At 41.9% G+C, this 12,227-nt stretch overlaps 1 protein-coding gene across 8 annotated transcripts in view; it reads left to right on the top strand.

Annotated features, from left to right (window-relative positions):
• SOX6 (SRY-box 6) overlaps positions 1-12,227 on the top strand; it is a 678,959-nt gene that overhangs the window by 526,670 nt on the left and 140,062 nt on the right. For 5 of the 8 annotated variants that reach the window (XM_015422309.1, XM_015422306.1, XM_015422308.1 and 2 more), the window contains one exon: positions 2,120-2,243. In XM_015422309.1, coding sequence (XP_015277795.1) covers positions 2,120-2,243 — 124 coding nt within the window. The remainder of the gene's footprint in view (positions 1-2,119; positions 2,244-12,227) is intronic. The other 3 variants (XM_015422310.1, XM_015422307.1, XM_015422305.1) reach the window with 1 other exon arrangement.

Raw genomic sequence — 12,227 nt, 5'->3', positions numbered from 1 at the left:
ACTGTGATGACATCAGCCGGAATGACATCATCATGTTGCCAATGTCGGGGGATTATGCTCTAGTTTTTTGCATTTGGGGGCATTAGTGGGCAGGGTTTACCCGGCTGGCCGATGGTGAAAAGGGGGCTGCAAAAGTGGGGAAACCTCTGCCTGGACCGGGGACCTGGCAACCCTAACTGGTTTTATGGGATCATCTGAGAACACCCCATTAAGGACCATTGTAGCCATGTTTTATATCAACTAAAGTTTTCCAGCTGTCTTCAAGGGCAGTCCATGTAAAGCACATGACAGTAATCTAATCTGGATGTTACCAGGTAACTGAGGAAAAGTCAGCTTTCTGTAGAAACAGCTGCAGCAGGTGAACCAATGTTGGTTGATAGACAAACAACCTGCTTGTCCGAAGGCAATGTAGAGTTCAAAGATATGTTGCGATTTCACAGCATGAATTAGGCATGAATTAGGCTTCAGTGGGTCATGTGAAGATGTAGATCTTGGTATTATGTCTTCCATAATATCTACTTCTGCCCTTATGTATAGTGATAATAAATAATTTACACTCGAGGGACATGTTTCTTTCACTTTCACAGATGTCCAGTGCTTGATGAACTATTTAGTTCATCTAAATTCTGTTTCTGTTGGTTTCTTTCCATTATTTTGAGCTGTTCTAATCTATTAACTGAATTGAGGAGTCATGTGAAGGACCCAGTGATTCGGTATCTTCCCTGAAAGCATCCCAAGTGATTGTAAAACACTTTTTATCCAGTTTGAACTAAATATGGTAGGTTTTTTGCCTTTGCCATTAAACAATGCCATTGTGTTCGCTTGTTGTTTACTCACACAGCCATAGGAATTATCATCATGCCACAAACTCAGTCATGTTGTACAAATTCAGTGCTGGACACATGGGGATCAACTTCAATTTAACCACGTTATGTGTGTTGCTAACAGAGAGAACCAGGCTTAGTCAGCTAAAATGAAAGAAATGGCTGTTCAAAGCTACTTTCTTTCATGCCCCAGTGCTATGGCAGTAATTGCACAAAGACCTTTTTATTATAAGTTGATTTTCTTGAGAAATGGATTCTGAAAAATACTGTAAAGTGTTTATATTTTGCTTGACCCTTATTAACCTACATCTTAGGGCTTTTCCCCCAGAGAAGATTTGTTGGTAAATTAGCTCATAGACACACACACACACAGTAGCCTTTCTGGACTGCATCAGGGGTTGGGAGAAAAACATGGATATGACAAGAAAATGTGGTACTATTTAAACAGTGTCATAGGTCAACATATGGATTTTTACCAGCAAGACAACTTTCTTTTAGGAATTAAAGCCAAAAAAGTCCATGAATTTTATTGTTTCTTTCAAACAGCAGTTGGTACCACTACTTTGCAACAGAAGAAGGGGCTGAAATTATGTTCTGATTATAGAGCTCTTAAAGCTATTCGTTATTATACTTCTTAGTTCTGATTTGTAAGTTTTATGCTCTTTGATCCATGTAATGTTGAATGGAATTTTATATAATGGGACTTATTCTGGTACAATAGTCTAAATGTCCCTCTATAATTGCCAGGGCAAGTGACTGTGCTTAAAGCCATAAAATGTCCTAGACAGACAATACACTTATGGGGAGGTACGTATTGCATGGGATGTCAGTTTTGTTTTAGAGGATACTTACAATGCAGTGTTACTAGTCTGAAAACAATTATTTGGAGATCATGCTAACACTAAAATAGCTGAAGCTTAAAAATGTTCAAAATATATGAAAAGTTGCACATGGTCATACAGCAATATTTAAAACCAAATAAAAGCAAGCACAGAAAAATATTGAATTGTGCAAAAAAAAAAAGCAGTCCTTAGTTGCATAGATAAATGCTAGCAAAGAATTAAACCGAGCAAGGTAGAACAAGGAGCAGTGCAGCTGAATAAGACTCTTAAACCTTTGACTCTGAAGGAAAGAGATGTTAGCATGGGCTTTGATGTGATAATGTGAAATTGGCAAGAATTATGGTAAGGAGAAGATTCGCTGGGACTCTGAACACGAGAACACTATCAGTGCCGGAGAGGTATCTGTCGAGACAAATCTGTGCAATTTCTGATCAAAGACTGTCTTCTGTTTAGCAGGTTCAGGGTCACATGCCTCCGCTCATGATCCCAATTTTTCCACACGACCAGCGGACGTTGGCAGCGGCCGCCGCAGCCCAGCAGGGTTTCCTCTTCCCCCCAGGAATAACTTATAAACCAGGTAAGTTGACAGGGATATGAAGCTATTGAACGTGTTAAGATATTAACCATGACTTCTCTCGTGATCTGTCTGGTATGGATAGTGATACACAAACAGGTTAGCTGAGGGTAAGAAAATGTGTGCTGTGTTTCGCAAGTCTGGATGAAAATTTCTTCTTAGAGAGATGCTCAGGGAATTGGCTATTCGGGACCATATTTATTTTATTTCTGTGTACCACAAAAATCATTTCCTTTTAATTTATTGACCCAGTTCCTATCCAATTTGCATGTGAGAGTAGCTTGGCTCTTTATAGGGAGGTTACATATATCTCTTTTTAGGCCTTTTATCATCAGCATGGACACACACTAGTCTTTTGTGGAAGCCTTCTCACCCATAATTAGAGATAAAAAGTGAAGGTAGGCATGATTTAATTTGTGTGCTTGCAATGGGGAGTATTTGGTACGATTTCCATCTAAATAGCAGAGGTTTCAGCAGTTCAGCTGCAATCATCAATTTGGGCTTGTAGCAGGTCGTGCAACTTCACAGTGAGCTATGTTTGGAGATTTAACGAATGTTATGATTTCTTTCTTTATCCCTTTGAGTTTACTAGGCTCCCGGGGAATTCAATTAGGGATATAATGGCCTGAAGCTACTTTCTGAGCCGCCTTGCAAACAGGACTTCAGATGTTTAAAGCCACGTTAGCAAAGAAATCCAGGGTATGAAGACATTTAAGTTAATAAAAGGCAACCTTATTTTCATTTGTATATTCTTTGTAAACCAAAACCTCGGCCCAGAAGAGGCATCTTTATTTTACTTATTAATATTGTCCCCCCCACCATGAATATTAAACAAAAAATTGTTATAGCTTTTTCTTTGGATGTTAAATGTAAAAATTTCAGAAGCAGTGGTTGGGACTGGATGCTGCTGCTAATTGAAATTTTGCAGTGACTTTCAGAAAGAGATAGTATAGGTGTAGAAATAAAGCTGTATGTTTTCCAATATAAACTGCTGAAGGTTTTGTTAACTATTTGAGGCTACCCAGAAGCATTCAGAGTACTGTTGACCATCCTATACCCCGTCCTATGCAAGCATAGCTTTTAAAGGACTATTACAAGGGATTCCTGAATATGGTTCTACACAACCCCCTGCTTGTTTGTATCATTCTCTCCATATTTGAAGTGCTGCTGTCACTGCTATATGACTCTTAAGAGTAGCCACCAATAGTAATGACAGCCAGTGTGATGTACTGGTTAGCGCACTGGACTAGGATATGGGAGATACTGGTTTGCCCAGGAGGGAGGGGGCCCAGAAGAAACACTAGGGGGCCAGGCCCCGTGAGCCCCACATTAGCTACGGGCCAGTCTGAAGTGCTGCTGTCACTGCTATATGATTCTTAAGAGTAGCCACCAATAGTAATGACAGCCAGTGTGATGTACTGGTTAGCGCACTGGACTAGGATATGAAAGATGCTGGGTGGAATCCCCACTTTCCCACACTCTCAGTCTAACCTCCCTCACAGGATTGTTGTGAGAATACAACAGAAGAGAGGAGTATTTTGTAAGCCACTTTGGGTATCCACCGGGGAATAAAGTGGGGGTAAAAATCAAATCAATAAATAATATGAGACGCAAGATGCGATTTTTCTCTCTTGGGTTTCTGAACGTAATATAAGGGACAATGTAGTGTTGTAGTTTTCATATGCAGATCAAAGGTGGAAATACTAGCCTTTGTTTTATCTAAAGCAGAGATGACCAGTGAATCACTGCAGGCTGTACACATGTATTTCTGCAAACCTGGTTAATTGTGGTCTCAGCAGTATAATTTTGCATGCAGATATCCCCAGGTTGAGTAACATTAATGTGGTTCAGTCCCATTACAATGATCTGAGTCTCAAGACTTAGCCAGATACCTCAGAGAATACTTGGTAGCTGGAGTGTACAGTACAGGGTTCGGTTGACCGGTATCAGTTCATGTTCGTATGCTTTGGTCACATTCGTTTGGCAAGTTTTTGGCATGCTTTAGTATGAGCTCAATAGAACTTGCTCCTAGAGATGTGTGCACACGCCTTGGCTAGCACTGTAGCCGAGTATCACACTTACAGTTGAGCAAAGATTTTAAAAGCTTAAACAGATACTTTTACCTGGTTGTTTCTCCTATCATTCTATCAGGGGTGGGCTGGCCATTTAACTCCCAGGGAAATTTCCTGGTGGACCATGCCTTAGAGGGATGCTGGTGGCCAGTGTGAAGTGTGCTAAGTCCCAGCAACTCTGCACAAGCTTCAGGGTCTACTTGGCTTAGACCCCCTCAACTTCAATGGTGGTTGATGTCAGCTGTACAATTGTCTTTTTCTGCACTTCATCATTATGCAATGAGTGAGCTAATGTCAGCCTGATTGTTGGCCCCTGGCCCATCATCAAAACAGGGCTTACTTCAGTCATTCGCTTTCCCTTTGCAGATGCAAAAGCCAACTGTAATTTTTTGACATGCATGCATGTGATCATTTTTCTGTGTGTTTTGTCTTCAATTTTACCATTGTACAACAGAAAAGTGAATTATTTTATAGAAAAGGATCAAATTACAGATTAACTCTCTAAAAATATAGTGTTTTAGATACACACCACAAATATGATAGGGGGGGGGGAATGGGCAAATTAGAATGCAGAAGAGTCTAGAAACCTTAGTCCCTATGAAAATAACTTGCCAGAATGAAAAAAAAGCTGCTTACACATGGTAAAATCTACCAAGTACAAATGAAAGCCAAAATAGTAGCCATTTTTATACATTTATTTTGTATTAGCTCCAAGTGCAGAAGATATAGTAGGTAAACGTCTACAGCACACGATGCTTGCAGGAAGGGATAATATTCACGTGGACATTGCTATGCAGACGTTTTGACATGCGTGCTGCATAATGTGCCTTCCATGCAGGAAACTCACTTCCACAATCTATATGATCCATTTTAGTTTAAAAATGGGAAACATTCCTTTGCTCTACATCTAGGAGAATGTACTACAAGTATGTGCGGCTGCTTTAAAATAATTGGGAACTCTGACAAGTGAAAGGGAAGTTGGCTAATCTTCCCGTGGCTTGTAAGCTCCATTGTACATGTAAACAATAGAAGAAGTAATGTAAATAGACAATCGTCTAAGCAGGAACGCTGAGGAGGTTAGTGTGTGCAAGAATGAATGACGAGGGATTGTATTTGTTTCACTCAGCCATTCTCCTAGTAATCAAGACTAGCACACACCTATACCTACAAGGAACTTGTTCCAACTTGTTTGGTTTCCCTTTATAAAATTAAAGAGAATGGGTCCTCACGCAAGCATTCCAAATCCAGAAACAAATTTGAAAAAAATTGCTACAACATGTTGACTGATAGATTGCCAAAGCAGCTACCAAGAAGCTCCTTGATCCATTGCTGTGCTGAGAAAATTAGAATGGGAGAGAGATGTAATTAAATTTTTAAAACTTTCGTCACCCCTCCCCACCCTTAGCGAGAGCCCCTCCCCATAAAGAATGTTCTCCTGTTTTAATTTTACCATTGTCAGCAGAACATTCCAATGGTGTGTAGGGCCACGCTTTGTTCTCAAGATAATGCTATTATATAATGCGGCAGGATTAGGTATGTTAGCTGTATACTCTTCAATGTAGGCTCAGATTCAGTTCTAGAAGGGACATCTGTGTGATTTAGGGGAGAAAAATGCAGAGGAATGAAAATATGCTTATTATCGGCAAAAGAGAAAACTGTAGCCGCAGGTGAACCAGAGGGTGTGGTCTAGATACTAATAAATTTACTTTAAAGTGTGTTACGTGTGTGTGTGTATATATATATATATATATTTCAAGCCATTTCAAACCATAGAGGCATGACAGCTGTGAAGAAGCAATGCCACAGGGAATTCTTTCAGAGTTTGATTTTTTTAAAAAAAAAAAATGTTTGACATGGAAAATGTTTTAGTACAAATAAAGCAACTGGTATTGAACTTACAAAAGGGGAAAATGGAGGGGGAGAAGGATTACTGCAATGGAAGAAGGATGAATAATTCATGACATTTAAAGAAAGAATGCCTTAGAAATGTTCAGCAATGCAATCTATGCTTGTAGCTTGAATGCTTATTTTTCTCCTATTTAAAGCATCATTAATTCTATATCTTTGTGATTTCTTTTTTTAACTTGTATATTTATGAAACATTATTTAACTTTGGATGAGGATACTCTGTATCTCTGTATATTCCTATAATTCCATTTAGTCATCAAAGAAGATAAGCAGAATTATCTAACCACAGAGGCAAAAAAAAATTACCGAAGAAAAAAAATAGTTATTTAAAACAACAGCACGCTGCAAATATTGGAATAAACCAATAGAACGGAGGCAAATAAGACCAATTTTTTTTTATTATTATTATTATTATGAACATTACTCCATAGGACACCAGCACAATGTAGTGTTAGCAAAGGCATTGTAGCAGCGCTCCATATGCAATCAGAAGCCAATTGTTACTGGACTGTGTACAAGCACATACTGTGCTCAATGGTCTGATGAGGTATTATGGATATGATGCAAAGAGACCTTGTGGATTCGAAACTCACTATTCAGTTAAAAAGTGAAAGCAGCTTACTATTTACCCTTTTCCCTTCAGTAGTGGTCTCAGGTAGATACAGGGGTGTCCCGTATAAGGATAGACTCTGCAACTGTAATCTTGGGGAACCCGATTCTGTTACCCACATTCTTTTTCGCTGTCCTAAATATTCCGCTATGCGCAATATCTTGATTCGTCCTCTCTTCCCTATGCAGAGAGACTTTCTGGATAGGGACTTATCTTTTTTCCTAGCAGACAAGAGTCCAGCAACAACACTATCTGTCGCAGAATTTTTGACTTATGTATGGAAGTCAAGAGTAATACCCTGTAAATCTTGTAAACCATGATAGGATTGTTTTGCGCTTTTGAGATATTGGGAATTTTGATTGATGTTGTTCTTTGTACCTACCCTTAAACTCTCCCCTGTTTGATTTATCTATAGTATGCCAAATAAAGGTTCTCTGTTCTGTCTGTACTATTTACCCTATGTTTGTGCGAGTATGGCAGGGCTTTGGGTGGGAAGTGGAGCAAGGATATTGATGAGGATATGGGATGTTACTAAATATTTGAGAATTGATCTTGGTACAGTTGTGCGGGAGAAAACCTCATAATTCCCAGACAACACCTTCTGGATCCTTTATGTTACACTGACATTTTTACATTCTATATGCAAAGTTGATAAGTTGATGCAAAACAGGTTGATTATTATAAATGTCAAAAATGTGCAGAGGAGCAGCTTATTAAATCATAGCCTCGAGACAGCATATAACACTGACTTTAAATATGGAGCCAAAGTGATAATCTATTCAATTATGGTTATTGTGTAATTTATCAATCACTGCATTTTTATTGCAAGTTTAATTTTTAAGCTCGGCACCCCTCTCCCCTTCTAGCTTTAACTTTGCAAAAGCATGTTGAAGTGACAGTGGGAGTTGGTTGCAGACTTAATGCCTAATGCTTCCTATGATATAAAACAATGCCATATGTAGGCAACCATATTCACAGGCGATGGCTACTTAAGGGCTTCTTACCCTGTAAATTGCAGCAGTATCCAGGACTGAACTGTAAAAGTACTAGTAGGTTTTTTTCCTAGTGCTAACTGGAGAAGGGAATAGATTCAGGTGGGTAGCTGTGTTGGTCTGAAGCAGCTGAACAAAGTTTGAGTTCAGTGGCACCTTTAAGACCAACAAAATTTTATTCAAGGTATAAACTTTATACCTTAAATAATACTTTGTTGGTCTTAAAGATGCCACTGTGTCTTTGTTTCTAGTGTCCTGGTCTCGCTGCTGGACCTCCTGATGGCACCTGGTATTTTTGGCCACTGTGTGACACAGAGGGTGAGTTCAGACGGGGCATTTGCAACGGAATAGGTGCCGGTTGCAATCGGTGTACTTACCGGTGTTCACACGTAGAACATCTGCCTTCTGTCCCTAACCGTTGCAAAGAGCTTTACACCGTTGTATTCTGCCACTAGGTGTCCAAGTGGTGGTATCCTGAGTACAATGGTTGTAATTGCTTTACCCCCCCCCCTCCCCGTTCACTTTCCAACGTTGCAGAGCCACTTCCGTTCGGAAGCCTGAGGCTTCCGATTTTCGCCCACCATTTTTTTTAAAGGTTGGCGATATGCACTTGGGCGAAACTTCGTCCTGGCGTTTATTTTTTAAAAAAAGAAAAGGGCCTTAGTTTAGAGGTTCGGAGGAGTCCGGGACCTCAGGGAGGCTACTTTGCTCTTTAAACTTTAAAGGTAAGTCTTTACCTTTAAAGTTTAAATGTCAGATGGGGTTTTTTGCGCATGCGCAAAGATCGCCATTCTGTGGATGGCTGCCAATGCGCATGCTCAAACTGAGTTTTTTTTAAAAAAAGCCGATGCCCGCTGGGTGTGGACGGGCATACAACGATGGGCTCCGCAGACAGGAGGTAAGTGTGATCGCGTTTCAGCCGGCATAAACTGCACCGGTTCCAACCGGTACAGTTTGTGCCAGCTGAAACGTCCCGTCTGAATGCACCTTCCGTGTTGGACTGGATGGGCCATTGGCCTTCTCCAACATGGCTTCTCTTATGTTCTTATGTTCACTGGGTTCAAACTTTGTTCTGGAGAAGGAAAAATACTAGCAAACATGTTACAACCATAATTATTACGAACTATCCATGTAGATGGTACCATAAGGAAAAATTACTGATCCCTGTTCCAAGGACTTGTGAATCTAAACCTCAGCAATGGGAAGGCTGGGTAGGTTAGCAATGGGGGAGAGAAGTGTTGTATGGGAAACATTTCAGTCTAATCAGACAAGCTGCTCTTGTTCGGTTACAGATTTGAGTACAAGAATCATTTCCTCTGATGGACGTGATTTCCATTAGTGGAGTGAGAGTTCTCCACTCCCATTGCAGCCCAAAATGCTCCCCAAAATACAGGTCCTGGAGAATAGGGGGACCCCTAAAAACTGCATGATGGCCCTGCCCTGGAGATCCCAGGCAAGCCCAATATTGTCAGATCTTGGAAACTAAGCGGGGCTGACTCTGGCAAGTATTTGTATGGGAGACCTCCAGAGAATACCAGGGCCAGGAGGCCAGAGGCAGGCTATCAAGCCACTTCTCTGAATGTCTACCATGCCCCAGTAAGAGTTGTCAGAGGTTTCCATGACTTCCAGGCATGAGAACACACACAAACTCACAAATGCAAAAATACCCCCCCCAAAAAAGAAAGAAACTGCATGATGGAGGAGTTGGGTGTCTGCTAAAGGACAGGAATGGGGTGGGATTGGTGCCTCCTTCATTCATGGAAATTTTCCACTGGATCCAAGCCTTTATGAATAACCAGTATTTGGAACTCAGATATATTTGTGTAATGTGGGTTCTCTTTACTTGGTTTAATATAAGGTTACCGTTTCCCAGGTCGGGGCGGGTGTTCCCCTGATTTTGGGGGCTTCAATCCATTGCTGGCCCTCTGGCTGGTGAGGGAAGCCCCACCCCTGAACAGCCCCCTCCCACGTCAGCATCATTGACGCAATGACATCACCCCATAGTGACTTCATCCCACTGTCGACATCGGGGGTGATGCTCTAGTTTTTGGGCAAACGCTACGGTTTCGAGGGCAAAACCACATAGAGTTTTGCCCCGAAACTAGAGCATTACCCCCTGATGTCAGCAACATGATGACGTCACTTCCAGGTGATGCTATTGTGCTGCAGACGTTTTGCGCGCGCAGCAGAAGATCTTGATGAGGTCCCAGGAGCCACCCACTGGATCAGAGGTAGGACCTGGCAACCTTAGTTTAGTATCAGATTGTCTTTCACAGATAATTAGGATCCTCATGATTAGTACTAATCAGGGCTATTTTGGGGCAGGAACGCACAGTAATGGAGTTCCGGCTGACTACCAAGTTGGCCACGCCCAGCAGGAACTCATTAGCATAATAGGCCACACCCAACAGCAGGAACTCATTAGGATTGGCTACATTAGGGGTGTGTGGCCTAACATGCAAAGGAGTTCCTGCTACAAAAAAAGGCCCTGGGTTTTGACCACAAACAAGGTAAACAGAATAAGAAGCAAAAGGTGGGTGTGGCTGGATGACCACACTTCTGGTAACATGGGGGTGTGGCTTAATATGCTAATGAGTGGTGCGGTCAGGGTGTGGCCTAATATGCTAATGAGTTTCTGCTTCTGGGTGTGGCCTATTATGCTAATGAGTTCCCGCTGGACTTTTTCTACAAAGAAAGCCCTGGTACTAATACTTTAATCCAGTCAGGTTGGGAATATGTTGACTATATTGCTGAATGCCTCTTTACCTGACGTACCTTAAATTGTAGACATTTCAGTACAGCAACACACTTATTCCAGTGCAGGCCAAAATGGACTTTAACTTGGGAGTGCATGAAGAGCACAAAGTAAATTAATGGTAACCGAGGCCTGTATTTGAGGTATCCTGAACTACTATTCTCAGGACCAAATTGTGCATGAAGATCTGGATCCATGCCTAGACTTCTTGAGTTGCAAAAGGCAGCTGCAGGGTAGCTGATATAGATCTGACTGGCTGTGGTATTGGGATAGGTTTTTTAAAAAAGTTTCTCTTATTGAAAATGCCCCCTTCGGACTGTTTGAAATTCTAGTAGCAAGTACAAGGACTAAAAAGCAGCCTGCAAGAGCTTTTTTTGATCAGGACAGCAGCATGGAGGAGGAATTAACCCCTTCCCCAGGATCCAAATGTATATTGCCATCCCAATTCTATATTGACTTTTTGCAACTAAATGTAGTTGAGCTGTCCATCTGTGTAATTCACTCTTCTTTGAAGCTGCATGAATGGACACCTAGAGAAGAGGCAGGGCTATTTTTGGGCAGGAACGCACAGGAACGGAGTTCCTGCTGGCTCCCAAGTTGACCACGCCCAGCAGGAACTCATTAGCATAATAGGCCACACCCAACAGCAGAAACTCATTAGGATTGGCTACATTAGGGGTATGTGGCCTAACATGCAAAGGAGTGCCTGCTACAAAAAAAGGCCCTGGGTTTTGACAACAAACAAGGTAAGCAGAATAACAAGCAAAAGCTGGGTGTGGCTTGATGAGCACACTTCTGGTAACATGTGGGTGTGGCCTAATGTGCTAATGAGCTGTGGTCAGGGGTGTGGTCCAATAGGCTAATGAGTTCCTGCTGTTGGGTGTGGCCTATTATGCTAATGAGTTCCTGTTGGGCTTTTTCTACAAAAAGAGCCCTGGAGAGGTAAACATTCTAGGCTGAGTTAGGATCTTGAAGCTTTCTTCCCTTATAAGCGAAGGGTGGATTGAGTGTTAGCTGGCCAGAAACTATCCAGATGTAGTATGGGGAAAAGATGATGCCCTCACCATCTCATCATCCAAACATGATTTGGTAACAAGAAGGCTGAAAAAGAACTTTGTTCTTATGATATGTTCTTGTCCTTGGTTTAAGAAGGAGTAAGAAGGGTACATAAATGTTATTACATGGGCTGTATCCCCCCCCCCCGAGCCAAAATAATGAGACATACAACTGTTTGGAGTCAAACAAGGGCCACTTTATTAACTATTTTATTGAAAAATCACTTAACGGCAAGGGAACTAAGTGAGAGCAGAACAGGCCAGGCAGGTGTCAATTCAGCCAACCTCCTTGCCTCAGGTATGGGCAAGTCACCAGCCTGGTCTAGGGCCAATCCTCTGGCCAGCCACCAGCCGCCCAGTGCACAGGTCACCCCCCAGGAGCGCCTACCCCTGATGTCCTACAGCCTGCAGGGAGGAGCTTACCTAAGGGGCTCCCCGAGGTGGTCACCATTCCCAGCCCTAAGCCCTAAAGCCCGAGGGCTGTTCCTGATGACCCCCTAGTTCCAAACCAGAATTGGCTGAAAGTGCTTACCGGTTCTGCTTTCTTTACCCACACTACTCTGCCAAAGTGACCAACCTAGTTAACAGCCCACAC

Source organism: Gekko japonicus, unplaced genomic scaffold, assembly GCF_001447785.1.
Source record: "Gekko japonicus isolate JY-2015 unplaced genomic scaffold, Gekko_japonicus_V1.1 scaffold693, whole genome shotgun sequence".
Classification (NCBI taxonomy): Eukaryota; Metazoa; Chordata; class Lepidosauria; order Squamata; family Gekkonidae; genus Gekko; species Gekko japonicus.
This window is presented reverse-complemented; position numbering and strand designations above follow the sequence as displayed.